Raw genomic sequence first — 25,075 nt, forward strand, 5'->3', positions numbered from 1 at the left:
TACCCGTGGTGGAAGAAGTACCCAGTTATTTTGATTAGTAAATACATGAGTCCTTGAGTCAGTGTAGTATTAGAATCCTGCATAAAATTGGAGTGACACACGTAACTACATTTTCAGAGGATTGTAGTGATTAGTATAATATAAGCTTCCAAAGTGTAGTCTAGTGGAGTAAAGATAAAGTAGTAATAGTAGTAGCATAAATGAAGTACTGTACTGAAGAATATTTTAATGTTACTTCTACTTTACCTGAATAAATTCCCTTTATTATATTCCACCACTGGAGGATGTCATTTCAGCTAAAATAATTTCCTGCGAACCAGAATTTCTAAAGTGGCATTTTCATTTCAGTTTTGTTCGAGGAGAAGCCTAAAGACGTTGTGATCATGGAAGGAGAGACGGCCACTCTGTCCTGCATGATCTCTGATTTCACCTCCCCGCTCACCTGGACGCGCAACCACATCCCGCTCAGAGACGGAGAAAAATACGAGATCCGTAAGGAGGGAAAAATCAACCTGCTGATAATCCGTGATGTGGATCCTCTGGATACCGGCACTTACTGCTGTGATACAGGAGATGACCAGAGCAGCGCCAAACTCACTGTAACAGGTAGAAAATGCAAGAAATGTTGCATTTAGATGGTAAAAAATTAAAAAACATATTTGCTTGAATGCCTCAACACTTTGAAATTACACCAAATGTGTCTTTCTCCACTGTTTTCCAGAGCTTCCTCCTTTCTTCCAAGAGGAATTACAGAGTGTGGAGGCTGAGGAGGGAGGATCAGCCTCTCTGTACTGTGAGCTGTCCAAACTTGGAGTCCCGATTCAATGGATGAAGAACAGGCTGCCACTGAGAGGCAGCAGGAAGTATGATATCAGGCAAGATGGCTGCCTCCTTCAGCTGCACATCAAGGATCTCAAACCTGAAGACAGCGGCAGCTACACATGTCAAGCAGGGAGTGCAGAAACCACTGTGACTGTGACAGTGAAAGGTGAGTGCATTTGGAAATTATTTATTCCTCTGTGTTCGCTATGTTTACAATTAAACACACAACATAATTACTGCAAATGCGGCAAGTCCGGCAGTGGCTCAGTCAGTAAGGGCTTGGACTGGGAGCTGTAGGGTCGCCGGTTCAAGTCCCCGACCAGACCTAAAATGTGGAGTGTGGACTGCTACTTGGAGAGGTCCCAGTTCACCTCCTGCCCTGCCGTGGTGCCCTTGAGCAAGGCACCGGACACCCCCCTTCCCCCCTCACTCCCATTGCTCCCCAGGCGCTGTACAATAGCTGCCCACTTCTCCTAGTACTGGACTCCTGGTACTAGGATGGGTTAAAAGCAGAGAACACATGTCACTGTGTGTGCTGTGTGCTCTGCATGTGTGACCATTAGAGGGTTTCATCCCTCCTAATTCTATTTCTATCTATGTCACTTTATCAGAATCTCAGTCAGTAGAGAGTAATGATACTTCCTCTGGTCATGTGAACATTCGGGAATTCGATTGAAGTCACCGACAGAAATCACCCAGACTGAATTAATGAAATGATTGCCTTTTGTTGCCAGTGCATGACAAAATAAATGAACACACTTGATTTGGACGACACAGCACTATTATCTTGCATTGTTATTTATTTTATTTCTAACTTTAAAAGGGATAATTTGAGACTTGTTAAACGTAAACTCATAAGGTCTGATGTCTTGTGCACATTTATTTTTTGTACTAAGTAGGGCTGTGCAATTAATTGTATTTTAATCGCAATTACGATTTTGGCCTGCCACAATTACGAAAACAACATAATCGAAAAAAACGATTATTTTGCTTTGCTAGGTTGTGATCAAATGTATTTGTATTTATCATATTTATATATGTTTAGTAGCTTGTTGAAGTGCGCTCCAAAATATTTGTTGATCTTGTTTATTGGTATTTATTATTTTGATATTATTTATTTAAATGTAGATATAAATGTATCATTTATTTTATTTATTTTGTATTGGTTTTTCAGTTGAATTATACGCTCAGGGAAATCAACAGTTAAAAAGATACTGTTCAAATTATTATTTGTATTTAAAAGTTCAATAAATGGATGTTTTCAAAGTCATGAATAATCGTATTTAATAATCGTGATATCAATTATTGACCAAAATAATCGTGATTATGATTTTTGCCATAATCGCACAGCCCTAGTACTAAGGCATGTGAGGCCAGAACACAGACCCTTCCACTTTCCCAAATGACTTCCCAATGGATACGATGTTAAACTTAAATGCTTGTTGTTTAATTTTGTTCTCTAGAGCTGCCTCCATTCTTCAAGAAAGAATTAAAGCGTGCAGAAGCTGATGAGGGCGGATCAGCCTCTCTGTGTTGTGAGCTGTCTAAACCTGGAGTGTCAGTGCAATGGAAGAAGAACAGGCTGCCACTGAGAGCTAACAGGAAGTACGAGATGAAACAAGATGGCTGCCTCCTGCAGCTGAACATCAAGGATCTCAAACCTGAAGACAGCGGCAGCTACTCGTGTCAGGCAGGAAGTGCAGAGACCTCTGCAACTGTGACAGTGAAAGGTGGGGATGTTTGGAAATATATGATTCATTATAATATGGAGCAAACGCATTCTCACAAATTGTATTTTATTACAATAAGTACAATTTCACTTCATTAGTCTGTTCATATCTTTCCCAGAGCTACCACCATTTTTCCAAGAAGAACTTCAGAATATAAAAGCTGAGGAGGGAGGATCAGCCTCTCTGAGTTGTGAGCTGTCTAAACCTGGAGTGTCAGTGCAATGGAAGAAGAACAGGCTGCCACTGAGAGCCGGCACAAAGTATGAAATAAAACAAGATGGCTGCCTTCTTCAGCTCCTTATTACAGAGCTTTCGACTGAAGACAGTGGCAGCTACTCATGTCAAACAGGAAGTGCGGAGACCACTGCAACTGTGACAGTGAAAGGTGTGTGCATTGGGACATTTTAAAGTTTTTTAATGTATCATCAAGCTCTTAAAGGTGGGGTAGGTAAGTTTGAGAAACCAGCTCGAGATCGCTAGAATTTGAAAATACACAACCGGAGAAAATCTGCCACTTCCTTACAGAGCCCCTCCTCCAACACACACGAACGGGCACATGACCAATGAGGGCACGAGATAAGTTTGTGCACAGATGGAAGGCTGACAGGCAGGTAGGCCATCCAGTTATTTTAGCCGGGCCGGCTCAAATGATTGGTCGTGCTTTTTACAGTACTACGGCTTCCACAGAAGACATTTTTTTATGGATTTGTTGTCAAAGCACTTAAGATATTCATTGCTATCGGGATGTTAAGAGCATTCCATGGAATATAACAAAAAGTGTATCTCGAGCCGGTTTCTCAAACTTACCTACCCCACCTTTAAGTTGATAATGTCTTAAATGTCATTTCTGTCCTGGTGAGACATCCCACTGTGCTACTCCCTAAATGTTCTTCTATTTTTCACAGAGGTTCCAGTATTTTTCAAAGAAGATTTACAGAATATAAAAGCAGAGGAGGGAGGATCAGCCTCTCTGTGTTGTGAGCTGTCTAAACCTGGAGTGTCAGTGCAATGGAAGAAGAACAGGCTGCCACTGAGAGCCGGCACAAAGTACGAAATAAAACAAGATGGCTGCCTTCTTCAGCTCCTTATTAAAGAGCTTTCACCTGAGGACAGTGGCAGCTACTCATGTCAAGCTGGAAGTGCAGAGACATCTGCGACAGTGAGAGTAAAAGGTGTGTGCATTTGGATAATTCTGACTTTATTAGCGCATTTTTGTCTTAAAACTGCATGCATTTTACTAAGTAACGTACCTCTCATATCAATCCGGTTCACATCACTGTACCTTTCTGTTTTTTCTTGCCGATATACCAGATCTCCCTCCATTCTTTAAGGAAGACTTAAAAAGTTTGGAGGTTGAGGAGGGAGGATCAGCCTCTCTGTGTTGTGAGCTGTCTAAACCTGGAGTGTCAGTGCAATGGAAGAAGAACAGGCTGCCACTGAGAGCTAACAGGAAGTACGAGATGAAACAAGATGGCTGCCTCCTCCAGCTGCACATCAAGGATCTGAAACCTGAAGACAGCGGCAGCTACTTGTGTCAAGTAGAAAATGCAGAGACCACTGCAACAGTGACAGTGAAAGGTGAATTCAGTTTACAGTTTGCCATTGTTTGCTCTGCATGCATGCAACCGCACAACAGAACAAGGGGTACTTTCTCAATATTGTCTGAAGTTTCAGGAATGTGTTATATTGCCATTATTGCAATTCCACCATCTACATTAAAAGTTGGTTGGAAGCTTTGAAAATATATTCATTACCAGAGTAAAGTTTTATGTTTGTTAGTTCTCAAGCATTTTTTGTATTCCACTTGAGGCTTTTTTTTCAAATCCATACAAATGTTTTTGCAGAGATTTTACCATTCTTCAAGGAAGACTTAGAAAGTGTGGAGGTTGAGGAGGAAGGTACAGCTATACTGTGTTGTGAGCTGTCTAAACCTGGAGTGTCAGTGCAATGGAAGAAGAACAGGCTGCCACTGAGAGCTAACAGGAAGTACGAGATGAAACAAGATGGCTGCCTCCTGCAGCTGCACATCAAGGATCTCAAACCTGAAGACAGCGGCAGCTACTCATGTGAAGCAGGAAGTGCAGAGACCTCTGCTACTGTGACAGTGAAAGGTTTGTGCATTTGGATGATTCATACTTTATTAGAACATTTTAGTTTTAAACTTCATGCATTTTATGCGTAAAGGTTTCCTGTACTTCTTTAGATTACCTGGTTCCAATCACATTTACCATTCTGTTTTTTCTTGCTGATTTCCCAGAGCTCCCTCCATTATTTGAGAAAGACTTAGAAAGTGTTGAAGCTGAGGAGGGCGGATCAGCCTCTCTCTGTTGTGAGCTGTCTAAACCTGGAGTGGCAGTGCAATGGAAGAAGAACAGGCTGCCACTGAGAGCTAACAGGAAGTACGAGATGAAACAAGATGGCTGCCTCCTGCAGCTGAACATCAAGGATGTCAAACCTGAAGACAGCGGCAGCTACTCGTGTGAAGCAGGAAGTGCAGAGACCTCTGCTACTGTGACAGTGAAAGGTTTGTGCATTTGGCAATAAGAAATTCTGTGTCATGCATGCATTCAATAAAATACCAAAACTTAAAGTATTCATTATTGTCTAAACTTTCCGGTGAGCTGCTGGCATAACAGTCCCATCCATCTACATTTAAAGTATTCAGACAGCTTTTGATACTGTATGTATGATCGAAGACAACTTGGTCCCTTTACATTTTGTTTTCATTCACGTTCCCATTAAACTAACGTTTCAAACCCTTTTTTCCAGAGCTTCCACCATTTTTCCAAGAAGAATTGCAAAGTGTGGAGGTTGAGGAGGGAGGATCAGCCTCTCTCTGTTGTGAGCTGTCTAAACCTGGAGTGGCAGTGCAATGGAAGAAGAACAGGCTGCCACTGAGAGCTAACAGGAAGTACGAGATGAAACAAGATGGCTGCCTCCTGCAGCTGAACATCAAGGATCTCAAACCTGAAGACAGTGGTAGCTACTCATGTGAAGCAGGAAGTGCAGATACCTCTGCAACTGTGACAGTGAAAGGTTTGTACATCTTGACAATTCTTACTTTTTTAAAGAATATTTTAGACTTAAACTTTATGCATTTAAATGCGTTTACCTGGTTCCAATCACATTTACCATTCAGTTTTTTCTTGCCTATATTCCCAGAGCTCCCTCCATTCTTTGAGAAAGACTTAGAAAGTGCAGAGGTTGAGGAGGGAGGATCAGCCTCTCTGTGTTGTGAGCTGTCTAAACCTGGAGTGTCAGTGCAATGGAAGAAGAACAGGCTGCCACTGAGAGCTAACAGGAAGTACGAGATGAAACAAGATGGCTGCCTCCTCCATCTGAACATCAAGGATCTCAAACCTGAAGACAGCGGCAGCTACTCATGTCAAACAGGAAGTGCAGAGACCACTGCTACTGTGACAGTGAAAGGTTTGTACAATTGGCAATAAGACATTCTGTATCATGCATGCATTCAATAAAATACCAAAACTAAAAGTACTTTTTAAGCCTCTAGAGTTTCTGGTGAGCTGCTAGTGTTACAATCACAACCATCCATTGTATTGTATGTACAAAGACAACTTGGTCCCCTTTCATTTTAGCATTTTCCCATTACACTAACTTTTTTTCTAATCTTTACCTGTTTTTCCAGAGCTTCCACCATTTTTCCAAGAAGAATTGCAAAGCACAGAGGCTGAGGAGGGAGGATCAGCCTCTCTCTGTTGTGAGCTGTCTAAACCTGGAGTGTCAGTGCAATGGAAGAAGAACAGGCTGCCACTGAGAGCTAACAGGAAGTACCAGATGAAACAAGATGGCTGCCTCCTGCAGCTGCACATCCAGGATCTCAAACCTGAAGACAGCGGCAGCTACTCATGTGAAGCAGGAAGTGCAGAGACCACTGCAACTGTGACAGTGACAGGTGTGTGCATTTGGATAATTCATACTTTATTAGAACATTTTAGCTTTAAACTTCATGCATTTTATGCATAAAGTTTTCCTGTACTTCTTTAGATTACCTGGTTCCAATCACATTTACCATTCTGTTTTTTCTGGCGGATTTTCCCAGATCTCCCACCATTCTTTGAGAAAGACTTAGAAAGTGTTGAAGCTGAGGAGGAAGGTACAGCTATACTTTGTTGTGAGCTTTCCAAACTTGGAGTGTCAGTCCAATGGAAGAAGAACAGGCTGCCACTGAGAGCTAACAGGAAGTATGAGATGAAACAAGATGGCTGCCTCCTTCAGCTGAACATCAAGGATGTCAAACCTGAAGACAGCGGCAGCTACTCGTGTCAAACAGGAAGTTCAGAGACCACAGCAACAGTGACAGTGAAAGGTGTGTGCAATTGGCAAACATACATTCTGTATCATGCATGCATTCAATAAAATACCAAAACTAGAAGTACTTTTGTAGCATCTACAGTAGACTTTCAAGTGAGCTGCTTGTGTTAAAGTCGCAACCATCCATTCTACTGTATGTACAAAGAAAACTTGCTCCCCTTTCATTTGAGCATTTTCCCATTACACTAAAGTGTTTCCAATCCTTACCTATTCTTCCAGAACTCCCACCATTCTTCCAAGAAGAGTTGCAAAGCACAGAGGCTGAGGAGGGAGGATCAGCCTCTCTGTGTTGTGAGCTGTCTAAACCTGGAGTGTCAGTGCAATGGAAGAAGAACAGGCTGCCACTGAGAGCTAACAGGAAGTACGAGATGAAACAAGATGGCTGCCTCCTGCAGCTGCACATCAAGGATCTGAAACCTGAAGACAGCGGCAGCTACTCATGTGAAGCAGGAAGTGCAGAGACCTCTGCTACTGTGACAGTGACAGGTTTGTACAATTGGCAATAAGACATTCTGTATCATGCATGCATTCAATAAAATACCAAAACTAAAAGTACTTTTTAAGAATCTAGACTTTCTGGTGAGCTGCTAGTGTTACAGTCGCATCCATCCATTGTACAGTATGTACAAAGAAAACTTGGTCCCCTTTCCTTTGAGCAGTTTTCAATTATATTAAAGTTTTTTCCAATCCTTACCTATTTTTCCAGAACTCCCACCATTCTTCCAAGAAGAATTGCAAAGCACAGAGGTTGAGGAGGGAGGATCAGCCTCTCTGTGTTGTGAGCTGTCTAAACCTGGAGTGTTAGTGCAATGGAAGAAGAACAGGCTGCCATTAAGAGCTAACAGGAAGTACCAGATTAAACAAGATGGCTGCCTCCTGCAGCTGCACATCCAGGATCTCAAACCTGAAGACAGCGGCAGCTACTCATGTCAAGCAGGAAGTGCAGAAACCACTGCGTCTGTGACAGTGAAAGGTGAGTGCGTCTTAATACTTAATTAGTAAGGGTGCAACTACAAAAAAAAAAGAATGGTTCTGTGTTTATGTACCTCAGTTTTGGGGGTTACGGTTATTTCGTAAGTTAAGGCATTCAGATACTGGCATATTGTCTTTAAGAAAAAAATATTGGGGTTGTCTTCTAAATGTTGTGAACAATGTTATGAACAATGTCTGTATTCAGTTTTACAAAGAACGCTTGTTGCGCTTCAGTCCATACCGTATACACCTTTACACCCTTTATTTCTCTCTCAAACCACCGCCACATACTAACAAGTTGCCAACCAATTATGTTTTGCAATCTCTTGTCTAGCTCCAGAACCAACTCCATCAAAAGTAGAGCCTCCCACTGTCCTTCCCCGGGCTAAGGGCACTGTTGCCAAACCAACTTCTCCTCCAGACAACCAGAAGCCTGGACTCCCAGAAGCCAAACCTGTTCCTCCAGAGCCCAAAAAGAGAGCTGCTAGGAAAGCATCTATCACAAGTTTAGACAAAGATGTGGAGCCAATGTTTGACATTAAACAGGGCGTCCAACCTGCGAGATTATTGGAAAAAGTTGTTGGTGCAACACAGAATGTAACACAACTTGAGAAAGACAATGAAGTGTACAAGAAGGTCAACGAGGCAATGAGACAACCGGAGAAGGATGGTGGGGTTGACAGGGAGGCGGAAGAACCAGCAATGCCTTTGGAGACGGAGAAGAGTGTATTCGTGGAGAAGAGACAACCAGGAACGAGTTCAGAGAAATTAGTTAAGGTTGAACACAATGTGACTCAGTCAGACACGGTTCTAGGAGACACTGTATTTGACCAAAAGGAAAAGGAAAATGAAGTTGAACAGAGCTTAAAACAAGCAGGAAAGCCTTTGGAGAAAACAAGTGAAGTTGAGAGGAAGGTAAGCCATCCAGAAAAAGTCCTGTGGAAGAACATTGAGGATCAAAAACAGCCTGTGAAACCTATGGAGAAGTCTATTGGGGATGAAACACTTAACGTGCTAGAAGAGAAGTCTACAGGACAGAAGATCAAAGTAGAAGAAGGTGAACAGTTCAAACCACCAGTTAGATCTAAAGCGAAGGTACCAGTAGGAAAGGAACCACTTGGATATGATACAAAGGAGAGCATTGTCCAATCAGTTAAACCTACTGTAAATGACTCTGAGGACGACCAAAAACAAAGAGATTTGAAACAAGTGTCCACAGAGGCAGAGCAAGAGAGAAATGCACTTAAACTAGTGCCTTCTGTAGATCAGCTGGAGAAACAATCATTAGCACAACCAGTAAAGACTTTAGAAAAAGAAGCCCCTCCAAAACCACCCGCAAGGATTAAAAGCAAATCAAAGGGGGGAATGGAAAAGCAATCATCAAGGGACACGGAGACGGATCAAGACGAGCGTACGATGCCAAGAGTTGTGGTGAAAACAACAGATGATGATCGGCCAATGAAACAGTCTTGGAAAAAAGAGGTTGAAGAGAAACCAAGATTGGGGAGGAAACTATCTTCAGCTACAGACACTGAGATTGTTGAGAAGCTTAAGCAACCGGTGAAGGATGCGGAGAAGGATGCAAACGCCAAGCAACCGATTAAACAACCAGTAAAACCAATGAGAAAGGAACCCGAACTGGACCAGGAAATTAAAATGGCAGTCGAGCCGATAAGAAGGCAAGAGGATCAACAAACGACAAACGTTTCAGAAGGAATTCCTCTCCTCTACATATCTGAAGATGAAACGTTCTCGGAGGCTTTGACCGAGATACCATCGAACCACAGCATTTGTGTGACCCATCAACAAATCTCTTTTGTTGATGGGTCAACCCAACCTGCTACTCTTCCTCCAATAACGGTACGCCAGAAAGAACAGCCACCAAATGAAGATTCCCAAGAAATGGACATCAGTGTTGAGGATGAACCCCAAATGCAAGAGGCTGCCGTCAAGATCCAGGCAGCCTTTAAGGGCTTCAAAACCCGCAGAGACATGCGACCCGTCTTCAAAGAGGTGTTTAAGAACCAGAGTGCAGATCTTCATGATACAGTCACGCTGGTGTGCGTTGCCGAAGGAAAAACAAGCATGGCGCGCTGGCTGAGAAACGGACAACAAATAATTAATGATCAGCGATGCCGTGTTGAGACCACAGAGGATGGTGTTTGTACTCTTGTGATCAAGAACCTGACTCTGATTGACAGTGGGATCTACACATGCGAGGTGGTGAATAAGTTTGGTATGACCTCATACAATGGAAACCTAACAGTAGTGCCGCCTCAGAAACCTGCTCCGATGAACCAGAAACTTGTTCACCCTCCGCTTGCCGCCATAACTCCTCTGCAAGTCGCACTGCCGAAGCCTGAGGCAGAAACACAGACTCAGGATCTTCCTCAGACTCAGACTCAGGTTCTTCCTCAGACTCAGACTCAGGATCTTCCTCAGACTCAGGATCTTCCTCAGACTCAGGATCTTCCTCAGACTCAGACTCAGGATCTTCCTCAGACTCAGACTCAGGTTCTTCCTCATACTCAGACTCAGGATCTTCCTCAGACTCAAACCGAGGTACCGTCATCAGGTATAGATGCTGAAAACTATGTAGAAAATGAGAATGTCTCTCTGTGGGAGTCCTATAATCTGACGGAGCAGGACTCTCAGAGGAGACTACAGGAGAGGAGAGGATCCTCGCTTATTGCTGCCAGCTCCAGTGAGTAACACGTCTGTAATCACAACAAATGAGGAACTATTAAGCCATATGTTTGGATTTTATTAACATGAGTTTCTACCTCAATCAGTGTCCAGTCCTTCGGATTATGACACGGCTCCGGATATGTTGGAACCTGTTGATTCTGGTCCAGATGTGCCAAGGTCAGAGATCAGAAAGATTAGTTTTGTTATCTAAATTGTAATGCTAATCCTTTGCATTGTGCTATTGAAGATAGACAAACAATTTATGAATACTGTTTCAGAGAAGTGACAAAAGCAGTCGATCAAGCATCTCCAAAAGATGATAAAGAACCGATGGCTCCTACACCACTTCCTAAGACTCGACAGAAGTTCAAAGGTCGGTAAAGTTGTCTGTATTTTCTAACTTTCAAACTTTTTTCAGTCTTTGTTTTCTTACTAAAACATAGAGTAGAAAGGTTTAGTACATTTAACTAAAGATCATATAATTCAAAAACGGGTTTACACGCATTATAGTTTATATAGAATTGCATTTAACTTATCTGGAAATTCTCAGTTTAAGTTGAGAGCCTGGGAAAAAACGTTCAATCTGAAATGTTTAATTTGAAAGCAGTTTCTTAAGAAGTCTATAAATACATGCATTTTAACCTAACTAGTTTTTAATTGTTTATAACCTCACCAGCATATTTCATATCAGGCGTGTCATAGTGTCGTACCTCTCTAATTTATAGGTGGTCATGAAAGTAAGATGAGGGCACCGTCTCCCAAACACCACCGCACTCACACACCTCTCACCAGCACCGTCTCTGGATCAGAGTCAGAGGGGGAGGAGGACAGACGAGAGGTACTTTCATATTTTACATTTTGCATGTGTGTTCTGTGTCAGCAGTAGCATTAACAACTGCAGAAACGTGACATTTTCTATTTTTTGTATTTTCTATTTTTCATGTATGTGCTCTATTTAGTAGTATTAGCAGCAGCAGATTTGCATAAAGAACCCTGACCTTTTATTTAAAGGGGACCTATCATGCAAAATGCACTTTTGTACGTCTTTTATACATGAATATGTGTCCCCGGTGTTCCAGGGAACTCACCAAGTGTCAGAAAACACAACCCTCGCTATTTTCCTCCATACCCAAATCTCTAAAAAAGGGGCTGCAACGGATCTGATAAAAACTGATCCAGATTTGAACACTGTCCTGACGTCAGGACAGTGGCGCTACGGCTATTGGGCCAACTCCACCAATCAGGAGGAGACAGCCACGGCCATTGCCGTTCGAAAGCGCTGGAGACGCTGTAGTACATAGGCCTGTAGATGGTGCTGTTCTCACAGAATCAGCCCTTGCAAAAACAGAGCAAAGAAATGTCAAATTGAGCGAAATGAGGCATGGCTAAAATGCATGATCTGTTTGGTATTTTGAAAAAAATAAAGTATAAATATGCCTTATATAGGTATGGTCCTACACTATATTATTCAAATATAGCATGATAGGTCCACTTTAAGTAAAAGTACAGAACTACTAGCATCAAGATATAATTAGTAATGCAGTAGTAGTAGTACGTTGTAGTAGTAAGTAGTAGTAATAGTAGTAGTAGTAGTACTGTAAGTAGTAGTAGTAGTAGTAGTAGTAGTAGTAGTAGTAGTAGTAGGAGTAGTAGTAGTAGTAGCTGTGAAGTTCTTCTGGGTTTTGGCCTGTTTTCAGTGTTATGCCCAAACTTGAGAGGCTGGAGGGCAACAGAGGACGCTTGGACAATTCGGATTCTTTCCTTTTGTCTTTATTTTCTGCTCAGCAGTTATTTTTATATGACACTTTTCATCAGAATCTCATCAGGTTGAAAACCTTCAAACACAGAGGACAAACAAATGTTAGCACACATGCAAACAAAATCACAAACATTTTGTATGCCTCATTGCATCATTTCTAATAATAATAATTCAGTCACATTCTATTTTCAGGGTATTATAATTCAAATGATAAATTGTGAGTTATTCTACAAAACATCATTAACTTAAAATGAAATAATAAGAAAGTCTCTTTCTCTACTTGAAACCAAGCAACCCAGAAAACCTCACTGAACACCATCTGCGCTGTCTAAAAATATACACTAAACAAAACGGAGCGCACACAAACCACGCTGCGTAAAAGCCGTTGATTGCGCAACAGCACTCTCACACAATAAGGCAACAGATCAAGAACGCAAAACGTAATAAACAGCGGAGAAACATACCAACGGCGTCTCTGGAGCCTCACACACACTGTCGCCAACTTCTCCCTCCGTGGCTTTGGGAACAAAGAGCGGCCATCATAATTCCTGCCCCTTTTGTTGCCGTGTTACCGGAAGCGGCATTAATATTTTTTAATAACAGCTCGCTTATCATTTAAGAAAAGAAGACTACGCTATTCAAAATAAAACGAATACCCCCTTGGTAATGAACAATACTATCACAATAATAACCTACTGTAAACGAAAATACATACAAATAATTATTTATCCGTCCGTTTTTCTCAGATATTATTATTTTTCTTTTCATACTGACTTTCGTCTCGACAGTAGCAGTAGTAGTAGTAGTAAGTAGTATAGTAGTAGTAATAGTGGTAGTAGTAAGTAGTAGTATAGTAGTAGTAGTAGTGGTAGTAGTAGTAGTGGTAGTAGTATAGTAGTAAGTAGTAGTAGTAGTAGTAGTATAGTAGTAGTAGTAGTAGTAGTAGTAGTAGTAGTGGTAGTAGTATAGTAGTAGTATCGTCGTATATCGTCGTCGTCGTAGTGGTCGTCCGTCAGTCGTGGTCGTGGTATCGTCTTAGTCGTGTGTCGTCGTGGTCGTCGTCGTGGTCGTCGTCGTCGTCGTCGTCTCTCGTCGTCGTGTCGTGTGTGTCGTGGTCGTGGTCTCGTCTCGTCGTCGTCGTCGTCGTCGTCTGGTCTCGTCGTCGTGGTCGTCGTCGTCTCGTCTCGTCGTCGTCGTCGTCTCGTCGTGTCGTCGTCGTCTCGTCGTCGTCGTCGTGGTCGTCGTCTCGTCTCGTCTCGTCGTCGTCGTCGTGGTCGTCCGTCGTCGTCTCGCGTCGTCGTCGTCCAGTCGTCTTCCGTCGTCTCGTCGTCGTCGTCGTCGTAGTTCGTATAGTAGTAGTAGTAGTAGTAGTAGTAAAACATTTAGAAAAAGTAACATTGCCCATAGGATTGTATAAGATTTGAAATGTTGTAACATGTTTGTTTCTTCCCTCTCAGACTTTTGAAATGTACGTGGCTCGAGCTGACTGCAGTCCAGACTTTGGGAATAAGGAGAGTTTTGTTCTGAAGGAGGGTCAGTTTGTGGAGGTTCTGGACTCTGTTCATCCCGACCGCTGGCTGGTGCGGACCAAACCCACCAAAACCACCCCCGCCCGACAGGGGTGGGTGTGCCCCGCCTACCTGGAGAAGAAGAGGAAGGTAGGATATGTACATTTACTCCAATACTATGTACCTGATCATTCTGTTTATGGATGTGAAAGAAATACTTAGATGTTTAACTTAGCAATACTAAAGCTGGGCTGCAATGTTCTGCTGTTAGTGGAGACATTCATTTCATCAAGTAATAATAAATGAAAAGGCCTTTTATTGTTTAATAAATGATGGTGTTTTAACAGGAGACCTTCCCTCAGCTGAGAGCCCCTCAGGAGGATCTCGATGGCATCGGGTCGACAGGAGAAGAGTACAGGAGAGCTCTGAGGTTCGTCATTCTGCAGTTACATATTATATTATATTACATATTATATACTGACATGTTACAGAGGGACACTATTGCAAAATGCACTGGTCAATTCTAAGATTATGCAATATTTTGCCTCCATAACATGTCTTCTTTCAGACTACTGGAAATAAAATATCTAAAATCCATATTCAGGTATTTGTTACATTAACGTCTATTTGCAAATGCAGTTTTCTCCTAAATTCACCCAAAATTAGCATTAAATAATACCTAATTTTAATATATATAAACATAAAATATCAGAAAATTGAAAAAATAAAACAATTCCCTTAATATAAGTAATGAACAGGGGAAGATTCATAATGATATCTATACACTTTCCCCTCCTCACATGTAGTGAATTACTTAAAGTGGACCTATCATGCTATATTTTAATAATATAGTGTAGGACCATACCTATATAAGGCATATTTATACTTTTTTTTTTTCAAAATACCAAACAAATCATGCATTTTAGCCATGCCTCATTTTGTTCAATTTGCACTTTTTTAGCTCTGTTTTTGCAAGGGCTGATTCAGTGAGAACAGCACCATCTACAGGCCTGGCATATGTACTACAGCGTCTCCAGCGCTTTCGAACGGCAATGGCCGTGGCTGTCTCCTCCTGATTGGTGGAGTTGGCCCAATAGCCGTAGCGCCACCGTCCTGACGTCAGGACAGTGTTCAAATCTGGATCAGTTTTTATCAGATCCGTTGCAGCCCCTTTTTTAGAGATTTGGGTATGGAGGAAAATAGAGAGGGTTGTGTTTTCTGACACTTGGTGAGTTCCCTGGAACACCGGGGACACATATTCATGTAGAAAAGACGTACAAAAGTGCATTTTGCATGATAGGTCCCCTTTAATATATACTGTCAGGTTATACAGTATATAACTGTATATAAGTTATCTTGATAACTTTTGTGATGATGGACATATTTTTCCAAATAACTAATCTCAGATGTAAAAACAAACACAGCTGCATCACGTCTGATCTGCATTCACTTCCTTTAATCTCCAGCCAACTGATCCAGGGCCTGATTGACGGAGAGGAGGAGTTTGTGAAGGAGATGAAGATGTTCACTTCTCACCAGCTTCAGTATCTGGAGTCCAGCCGACACGTCCCTGTCAACATCCTGAACCAGAAAGAGATCATCTTCAGGAACATCAGGGACATCGTGTCTCTGCACGAGAGGTAACACACACACAAACACGCACACACACACACACACACACACACACACACACACACACACGCACACGCACACGCACACGCACACGCACACGCACACGCACATTCACACTCACACTCACACACAACCTTTTAACACAATGCTCATTTTAATGCATCTAGACAACATCCAAATAAATAAATAATACATACATAATCAGGTTCTGTGGAAAAATCGATTGAGTAAATTGAGATTCCTACCTTCTTAGATTTTGATTGAATTTCTAACTTTGAAGAATAATTAAAAATTGTTTTTTCCCCTGCAAAACAAGCTAGCTATTGCTACAAATACACACCAAGTCAATGTTGTGTCAGTCATTACTGTGCATATCACACAAGATACCATTTTTACATTTCAGTTTGTGTACAATTTGTTTTTTTATTGGAAAGTTTCTGATAAAATGTATGTATTTAACAGGCAAACTGCATGAATTATACTTACTTACTTGTACTTGTTATTCTTATGTTCACTGAGAATTTAGAAATACTAAAATCTTTCCAAGAAAAATGGTCGTTTTCCCTTTTGTCTAAGGTTTGCCTTTGTGTTTACAGTGCATCAATGCAATCAATTGATATAACGTTTTAAAGTATAAAAACTCTATAATCCTATACACATCACTTTGCTCTCGTGCCATTATTTTCCACACTGCATGAACGTAAGTAGTTTGTTTCCAGCTGTGTGTATGATGTTTTCCAATGTCTCTTTGCACTGTGTCCTCTCCACAGTCAAACTGAGTCCAGTGTATTTACGTTATAACTCATGATCTGATGTCTGCTCAGGTCGATCCTCCCCCGGCTCAGAGACTGTTCCACAGACGACGACGTGGCGATGCTTCTCCTGAAGAACGCTGCAGACTTTGAGAAGTATCTGCACTATCTGACGGGACAGACTCAAGCTGAGGCCTGCGTCTCTGACAAGACCGTCCAACAGTACTTTAAGGTATTCACGAAACCTGTTTCTATTGAGACATACAGTAAAACATGAACACTGTGGGAATGAATGTGCTTGAATAGCTACATTGTTACAGTGTTTATTTTTTGTTTCTTAAAGGAATGCTTCGCCCAATGTTACCTTAATTTCTTAAAGAACATTTGTTTTTCTCACATAAAAAACTGATGACATTTTCAATGAATTGTTGTACATTTGGGTTACAGTAACAACAGTAGTAATACATCAAACATATACATTTTCACTTAAACTTTACTATTTAAAAACCGAAGACTCAGACAGACAAGTAAAGCACCTGCACTAGTGTAAGACTCTTATGTGATAGAGTTTTAAATAATAGAGACAAAGGTAAGGTTTAACGGCCCGTCCACACAGCGGCGTGCGTTGAAAGCTTCACCTTTCACTTGAATGGGGTGACGTCAGTTTTCGCCGAACTGCATTGTGGGAAGCGAAGCGGAGCGGAGCTTTGCTGGCGTGGCTCACTGCAAAAGTTGAGAAATGTTCAACTTTTGAAGCTTCTGAAGCTTCGGTGAAAGCGTCAGCCAATCAAATCCCGTTTATGCAAATCTACCAGTACAAGCGCTAGCCAATCAAACCGCGTGTATGCTGAGAGACACACCGCAGGTCATTTCCTCATATTCCAAAAAATGGAGTAAGTGAAAAGTTTTAGTGAAAAATACGTTAGATTACAATGCTGTTGGGTTACAACGTTTGTATTATTGTATTATTGATATCATCATGACTTTTTGCAGTTTTATTTATTTTATGCATAAAAAACTAAATTTTCTTCAAGAATTAAAAGGGACCATGCTGTAAGTTACTGATCATTTTTGAGGGGGTAAAGTATTTATTTAATAAGTCACTCCTTACATTGCAGGAGTTGCCAGAATCTGGTAAATCTGATGCTCCTGTGATGGATGTCCTCACGTTCCTCCAGAGACCAGTGGAGAGGCTCCAGACGTACCAGGCTCTCCTCAAGGTCTGCACACCTTTTATCTTTCACTATTACATGTGTCAAACCTTGATCATTAATGTCAGAGTTATAGTCAAATATATAATTCCATCTTGCAACTCTGAGTCAAAAAGGACTATTATAGAGGACTTTGAGTATTTGCAAAATGGATATTTATAATATATGTTGCACGACTTGTAGTCTCTTCTTTAGAGTGTGTCCGCTGAATGCCTGTTATGTGCTATTTGCAGGAGTTTATAAAGAACAAGGCTCGCAGTGGTCAGAGCTGCTGCCTGCTGGAGGACTCCTTCTCTCTGGTGTCCTCTCTGCCCTGGAGGTCAGACAACCTGCAGCAGGTCTCTCTGATCCAGAACTACCCGGCTCCTCTCATCGCTCTGGGGGAGCCCGTCAGACAGGTGACCACAAGCTGACATGTATTAATATTAGGTTAGCCTCTGGAGGAACACAAACATCCTGAACTAACTTGGGGTTATGAGGCTTTTTTCCATTTAAATGTCACCTATTATGCAAAATCCATTTTTCATGTCTCTTCTACATCAACATGTGTCCCCTCTGCGTAAAGAGATTCTGAAAGTTTCAGGCAAAAAGATTCGCTCACTTTTTGTCCTGATCCATTTATATAAAAACCTTCAATTTGCACCCCGATAAAACCCTGTATGGTTTCTCTTCAGGGCGTGTTCACGGTGTGGGAGGAGTCTCCAGAGGTGAAGGCCGCCTCCAGAGGACACCAGAGACAAGTGTTCCTCTTTAAAGAGTGCATCGTGCTGTGTAAACTGAAGAGAGACTCCGGTGTGAGCAGCGACTCCTACACCTTCAAGAACAAGATGAAGGTGAGATCTGCTAGAAAATTCTAAAAGTAAAATGGAATATGGCCCACTCATCAAACTGGTGCTTTTTATATAACATCTTAAATACATCTAAAAATATATTTCACGTGTTCATACATTTTCAAATACATTCAGTCAATTAAAGTTGAGAAAATGTTCCATATAAATCTTAGTTGATGTTAAAAAAGCCCAATCACTTATGTGCAGAACGAGCTTGAAATAGACCATTTCTACTTATTAGCAACAATCTGAGTCTTCTGTTTTAAGGAATGAGCTGCAAACCAAATAAATTGAACCCTACGGAGAGCTTAACTAAACTAATGAGACACGAACCTCACCTCTAGTGAGGGGCCAAGCCCTTTGTACATTTTTCTGTATGTGGCTGTTAGAAAAATCTCACTCGTCACCGGCTTGAGCTTCAATCTCAGGATCCATGTATTTCTGATCCTCTCCAGAATGGAAGTAGTCATCACATACAGAGCATCAACTAGTTCCTGAACAGTGTCCTTCACATGCTGATATACAAGAGAGGGAGTTACACAGTCACAAGATGGAGGAATAGAAAGCAGTATTCAATGTTTACTTCAGATTAGCTCCACGTCAGAAATGATCATGCTTGTCATATGTCTCTCTCCATAGAGGCTGAATCATCATGTTAATCACATAGCTATCATATGCCTCAAACAGTCCTGATGCTCTTCTAGGTAATCATACATCCTGTCATGCACACAGCTACAGTTGGGATACCTTTGTTAGCATGTTACTCTCATATTGGAAGAGGACATTCAGTATTTTCCCAACAGTGGCCCTCAGTGAAAAAAGTGTGGACACCCCTGCTTTATCCTATTGGTACGCTGTCGTCAGAGATGATTTATGCCTCTTCCTCTTATTGTCACTCCTCCTCCTCCTCCTCCTCCTCCTCCTCCTCCTCCTCCTCCTCCTCCTCCAGCTGAATGACGTGGAGGTGAAGGAGGTTCTGGGTGGAGATGAGAGGTGTTGGGGTCTGTGGCATGAGCACCGGGGGTCCGTGAGGAGGCTGACGCTGCAGGGCCCCCCCGCGGTGAAGCTCTCCTGGCTGAAGGACCTGAAGGAGCTGCAGCAGAGGGCCAGTCTGCCCGGCAACAGTGAGTGCCCCTCAGCTTATATTTAGAAGATAAGATAAGAAGTACTTTATTGATCCCAATTTGGGAAATGTTTGCGTTGCAGCAGCATAAGAAATAACATTTCCAAAATGTAAACATCTCAATAGAAATAAAATAGCATTTAAAAAAAAAAAAGTAGAAAATATACATGTTGAATTACAAATGTACAGTAACAAAATATAAAGCAGGATATTATATATGCATATTATTATCAATGAATCAAAACTATATCGACATTTTTTACTGTCTATTTTCAATCAATATGCTCTAATCGATGATGGCTGCCGTGTCTTCGGCTCCTTTCCAACTCTGCCTTTGTTTCGTATTATTGAAGTGTTTGTTTAACTATCTTATCTGTTTTATTGTGTTGCACTCTTGGAGGAGCCTGTGACCTAAGATTTTCATTGATATATCTACACTGTAGCTACAGTATGCACACATGACAATAAAAGCCTTAAATCCTTGAATCCTGCAATGGCAGCTTAAAGGTAGGGTAGGTCATTTTTGAGAAACCGGCTCGAGATCGCTAGAATTTGAAAATACACAGCCGGAAAAAATCTGCCACTTCCTCACAGAGCCCCTCCTCCAACACACACGAACGCGCACATGACCAATGAGGGCACGAGATAAGTTTGTGCACAGATGGAAGGCTGACAGGCAGGCAGGCCATCCAGTTACTTTAGCCGGGCCGGCTCAAATGATTGGTCGTGCTTTTTACAGTACTACGGCTTCCACAGGTGACATTTCTTTATGGATTTTTTGTCAAAGCACTTCAGATATTCATTGCTATCGGGATGTTAAGAGCATTCCATGGAATATAACAAAAAGTGTATCTCGAGCCGGTTTCTCAAACTTACCTACCCCACCTTTAAGCAGTGTTTATTTAAGTTTCTCAATAATGTTCCTTTTTTTTACCCCTTTTTTCCACACAGATGTCGGATTTCGTAAACAACAACCTTTGTAACTGAAAAAAACTAAAATGCTATATTTGAAATGTTCAGTCCATACCTTTTAATCATGCAATAGCACTGCACAGGCATTGTAGTTGCATCTTTTTAGAAGCTGCAATGACAATTTAGTGTGAAATAGATTCTATGTTTTACTGTTTCTCTCTGCTTACAGATGTATTGCTGCTAACTTCCAAACAAAAGTATATTTTTTGATTGCGTTTATTGCAGAAGCTGCTCGTTTTTCTTTTAAATCTCACATGATTTGATGTCTTTGTATTTGTGTGTACCAACAGGTCCTCCAGTGTTTGAGTCTCTGCTGTCTGACTGCACCTCAAAGATAGGAGAGACCATCAAACTGACCTGCAGGGTCTCAGGGTCGCCCAAACCGGAGGTCAGCTGGCTCAAAGGTCAGAAAACCTCATTAAGATATGAATATACTACATACTGTACCAAAGTGTTTTACCCCCTGTAATGTTTCTTCCTCATTTACCCAAGAAGAAAATGTGCAGACGTGCATTGTTTGTTTTCACTGATGGTTTGCAGAGATGGCAAAAGTACACACATCCTTTACTCAAGTAGAAGTACAGATACTCGTGTTTAAAAATACTCTGGTAAAAGTAGAACTACTGACTAAACTTCTTTACTCAAGTCAAAGTAAAGAGGGCTTTGAAATGTACTTCAGTAAAAAGTACCCATAACTAGCAGCTGTTTTAAAGAGTACCTGACCTCCCTTTATATTAATAGAACAATAATGTCATTGTTAGCTAATGAATGTTTCCATGCTGAACAACGGCAACATGACAACGTTTTCATTGGTCCCTCTTCTTTAGAGAAGACCAGGAAATGATGGATACACGGATCGTGTTCAAATCAATAGGCACGCAATGACTCTAAATAATAATGATCACGCCACCAAACACACATTCAAACTAAAGGAACCAGCCTGTTTGGAAAATGTGAGAAGTAGAAAGTACAGGTATTTGTGTTCAACATGTAAGAAGTAGAAAGTACAGGTATTTGTGTTCAACATGTAAGAAGTAGAAAGTACAGGTATTTGTGTTCAACATGTAAGAAGTAGAAAGTACAGGTATTTGTGTTCAACATGTAAGAAGTAGAAAGTACAGGTATTTGTGTTCAACATGTAAGAAGTAGAAAGTACAGGTATTTGTGTTCAACATGTAAGAAGTAGAAAGTACAGGTATTTGTGTTCAAAATGTAAGAAGTAGAAAGTACAGGTATTTGTGTTCAACATGTAAGAAGTAGAAAGTACAGGTATTTGTGTTCAACATGTAAGAAATAGAAAGTACAGGTATTTGTGTTCAACATGTAAGAAGTAGAAAGTACAGGTATTTGTGTTCAACATGTAAGAAGTAGAAAGTACAGGTATTTGTGTTCAAAATGTAAGAAGTAGAAAGTACAGGTATTTGTGTTCAGAATGTAAGAAGTAGAAAGTTCAGGTATTTGTGTTCAAAATGTAAGAAGTAGAAAGTACAGGTATTTGTGTTCAGAATGTAAGAAGTAGAAAGTACAGGTATTTGTGTTCAGAATGTAAGAAGTAGAAAGTACAGGTATTTGTGTTCAAAATGTAAGAAGTAGAAAGTACAGGTATTTGTGTTCAGAATGTAAGAAGTAGAAAGTACAGGTATTTGTGTTCAAAATGGAAGAAGTAGAAAGTACAGGTATTTGTGTTCAACATGTAAGAAGTAGAAAGTACAGGTATTTGTGTTCAACATGTAAGAAGTAGAAAGTACAGGTATTTGTGTTCAACATGTAAGAAGTAGAAAGTACAGGTATTTGTGTTCAGAATGTAAGAAGTAGAAAGTTCAGGTATTTGTGTTCAAAATGTAAGAAGTAGAAAGTTCAGGTATTTGTGTTCAAAATGTAAGAAGTAGAAAGTACAGGTATTTGTGTTCAACATGTAAGAAGTAGAAAGTACAGGTATTTGTGTTCAACATGTAAGAAGTAGAAAGTACAGGTATTTGTGTTCAGAATGTAAGAAGTAGAAAGTTCAGGTATTTGTGTTCAACATGTAAGAAGTAGAAAGTACAGGTATTTGTGTTCAACATGTAAGAAGTAGAAAGTTCAGGTATTTGTGTTCAAAATGTAAGAAGTAGAAAGTTCAGGTATTTGTGTTCAAAATGTAAGAAGTAGAAAGTTCAGGTATTTGTGTTCAACATGTAAGAAGTAGAAAGTTCAGGTATTTGTGTTCAAAATGTAAGAAGTAGAAAGTACAGGTATTTGTGTTCAACATGTAAGAAGTAGAAAGTACAGGTATTTGTGTTCAACATGTAAGAAGTAGAAAGTACAGGTATTTGGGTTCAACATGTAAGAAGTAGAAAGTACAGGTATTTGTGTTCAACATGTAAGAAGTAGAAAGTACAGGTATTTGTGTTCAACATGTAAGAAGTAGAAAGTACAGGTATTTGTGTTCAACATGTAAGAAGTAGAAAGTACAGGTATTTGTGTTCAACATGTAAGAAGTAGAAAGTACAGGTATTTGTGTTCAAAATGTAAGAAGTAGAAAGTACAGGTATTTGTGTTCAACATGTAAGAAGTAGAAAGTACAGGTATTTGTGTTCAACATGTAAGAAGTAGAAAGTACAGGTATTTGGGTTCAACATGTAAGAAGTAGAAAGTACAGGTATTTGGGTTCAACATGTAAGAAGTAGAAAGTACAGGTATTTGGGTTCAACATGTAAGAAGTAGAAAGTACAGTTATTTGTGTTCAAAATGTAAGAAGTCAAAGTAAAAAGTCGTCAGAAAAATAAGTAGTGGAGTAAAGTACTGATACCAGAAAAATGTACTTGAGTACAGTAACGAAGTATTTTTACTCCACTACTTCCCACCTCTGATGGTTTGACAGTAACTCTCTGATGCCCCCCCCCTCAGACGGCCTCCCTCTGGAGGACGACCCCCGTCACATCATCTCCTCTGAGCGCTCTGGCGGCTGCACGCTGGTCCTGGACAGCCTCTCCTCTGAGGACTCGGGGCAGTACGCCTGCTACGCCTCCAGCTCCATGGGCAGCGCCGGGACTCTGGCCAAGGTGGTGGTGAGGGGTGAGTCTGGGGGGGAGGAGAAAAAACAAATTCAAACGGACATTCAAGTTCCAGTCCCACTTCAATCTGTGAAATCCCATTCACAAAACGATGGAATCTGTCAGGCTTGGGGGAAAATAGGACCCAAATGCAGTAAAAAAAAGACAAAAGGTCTAGTTACAAAAAGCGAGGCAAACAGCTGATACTTGAATGTGTTTCTTCTTCTTCTCTGCAGCTCCACCCAGGTTTGTGTGTCGGCTGGAGAGCGCCTGTCTGATCGAAGGAGAAGACGTTCAGTTCACCTGCTCCACCCTGACTGCTCCTCTACCACGGATACGGTATGACAACACTGACCTACAGTAGTTACCACGTAATATATCGATTATTGTGTGTGGAAAAAAACATCAATACATTTCACCCAGCTCTTTTTAGACACGTATTTCTTCTTTTCTGTATTTATATTTCTTGTCTATGCGCAAAAGAACCAAGGCACATTTCTTCATCTTGCAATAAGCCAGATTTTGATCCAGATTTTCTTTTTGCAGGTGGATGAAAGATGGCAGAGAGCTGAGCGATCAGCAGAAATACTTGATCCTGAACGATGCTCGGAGCGGCATCTTGTCTCTGACGGTCACCACGGCAACGGAGGAAGATATCGGACAGTATGAGTGTGAGGTAAAAACATATCCATTTAATCAAAAGATTCCAAATGTAAAGGCATCTTCACAATAGCCACCTATCTTCATATGTTAATTATGTAAACATGTGTATATTACAATCAGTGGCGAGCCGTGACTTTTATACCTAGGCCCTCTGACCTCTGTGTGTCCAACAAGGGTTTCTCCAGCAAGTACTAAGACATTCCCAGAGTTAAATGCAAATGCACATTTTTATCTTTTATTTAATGTCAATTTCTGGATTTTCTTTTTGATATTCTTACTCTCACTGTTTATATAAACCTACCATTAAAATTATAGACTGTTAATTTATTTGTTAGTGGGCAAACTTACAAAATCTGCAGGGGATCAAATACCTATTTCCTCCATTGTATATTGTGCTTTTTCTCATTTCATTCTGATTGTCCTGTGTGTTTCAGCTGTGTAATGAGTTTGGCTGTGTGAAGTGTAAAGCCGGTCTCTGCCCAGTTTACGTCCCGCCGACCGACATTGAGGACGACCGGCCGCAGGACTTACCTCCTAAAGGTAGGACAGAGCGACACGCTGCAGGTAAATATCCTGCACTCAGGGTGCATCATGGGAAAGAAGCACATGCCATTGTTCACATGATCTCTTCACTTCTGATCCCGTCACCATGTTTTACTTCACATCATCACATGACATCTTTTTACCTCCCAAAAAAACACAAATTCCACTTTCAACCACTTATCCATTTGATCCAGTACATTTTGAGATTTTATTCATTTTCCCCTTTTTTCATTTCACACACAATTACATCATACTTCAAACTACCATACCAAGTGTCCCTTGATCCCTGGGAATTATGGAATAGACTATTCTAGACTATACAACTATAGAAAATAGCATGGACTATCTTATTTCTATATCATTTTATGGTCTAAAATACTTGATTTAAAAGCCAGCCTGTAATGTAATTCTCTTACAATGCACCTCATACAATGGGCTCATCTGCAAAAGGCATTATCAATCAATCAATCAATGTTTATTTATACAACCCAATATCACAAATG

The 25,075-nt window shown here is 40.9% G+C and overlaps 1 protein-coding gene across 1 annotated transcript in view; it reads left to right on the top strand.

Annotated features, from left to right (window-relative positions):
- obscna (obscurin, cytoskeletal calmodulin and titin-interacting RhoGEF a) overlaps nucleotides 1-25,075 on the top strand; it is a gene marked incomplete at its 3' end in the record, with an annotated part of 83,102 nt that overhangs the window by 33,315 nt on the left and 24,712 nt on the right. The window contains exons 27-52 of the mRNA XM_034149711.1: nucleotides 722-988; nucleotides 2,286-2,552; nucleotides 3,864-4,130; nucleotides 4,397-4,663; nucleotides 4,810-5,076; nucleotides 5,322-5,588; nucleotides 5,715-5,981; nucleotides 6,202-6,468; nucleotides 6,616-6,882; nucleotides 7,107-7,373; nucleotides 7,594-7,860; nucleotides 8,194-10,563; nucleotides 11,273-11,385; nucleotides 13,764-13,964; nucleotides 14,162-14,244; nucleotides 15,281-15,454; nucleotides 16,271-16,445; nucleotides 17,317-17,418; nucleotides 17,643-17,807; nucleotides 18,084-18,242; nucleotides 19,189-19,363; nucleotides 20,625-20,738; nucleotides 23,221-23,388; nucleotides 23,603-23,705; nucleotides 23,913-24,042; nucleotides 24,464-24,569. Of these exons, the coding sequence (XP_034005602.1) occupies nucleotides 722-988; nucleotides 2,286-2,552; nucleotides 3,864-4,130; nucleotides 4,397-4,663; nucleotides 4,810-5,076; nucleotides 5,322-5,588; nucleotides 5,715-5,981; nucleotides 6,202-6,468; nucleotides 6,616-6,882; nucleotides 7,107-7,373; nucleotides 7,594-7,860; nucleotides 8,194-10,563; nucleotides 11,273-11,385; nucleotides 13,764-13,964; nucleotides 14,162-14,244; nucleotides 15,281-15,454; nucleotides 16,271-16,445; nucleotides 17,317-17,418; nucleotides 17,643-17,807; nucleotides 18,084-18,242; nucleotides 19,189-19,363; nucleotides 20,625-20,738; nucleotides 23,221-23,388; nucleotides 23,603-23,705; nucleotides 23,913-24,042; nucleotides 24,464-24,569 (7,275 nt within the window). The remainder of the gene's footprint in view (nucleotides 1-721; nucleotides 989-2,285; nucleotides 2,553-3,863; nucleotides 4,131-4,396; nucleotides 4,664-4,809; nucleotides 5,077-5,321; nucleotides 5,589-5,714; nucleotides 5,982-6,201; nucleotides 6,469-6,615; nucleotides 6,883-7,106; nucleotides 7,374-7,593; nucleotides 7,861-8,193; nucleotides 10,564-11,272; nucleotides 11,386-13,763; nucleotides 13,965-14,161; nucleotides 14,245-15,280; nucleotides 15,455-16,270; nucleotides 16,446-17,316; nucleotides 17,419-17,642; nucleotides 17,808-18,083; nucleotides 18,243-19,188; nucleotides 19,364-20,624; nucleotides 20,739-23,220; nucleotides 23,389-23,602; nucleotides 23,706-23,912; nucleotides 24,043-24,463; nucleotides 24,570-25,075) is intronic.

The sequence above is a fragment of the Trematomus bernacchii genome, unplaced genomic scaffold, assembly GCF_902827165.1.
Source record: "Trematomus bernacchii unplaced genomic scaffold, fTreBer1.1, whole genome shotgun sequence".
NCBI lineage: Eukaryota > Metazoa > Chordata > Actinopteri > Perciformes > Nototheniidae > Trematomus > Trematomus bernacchii.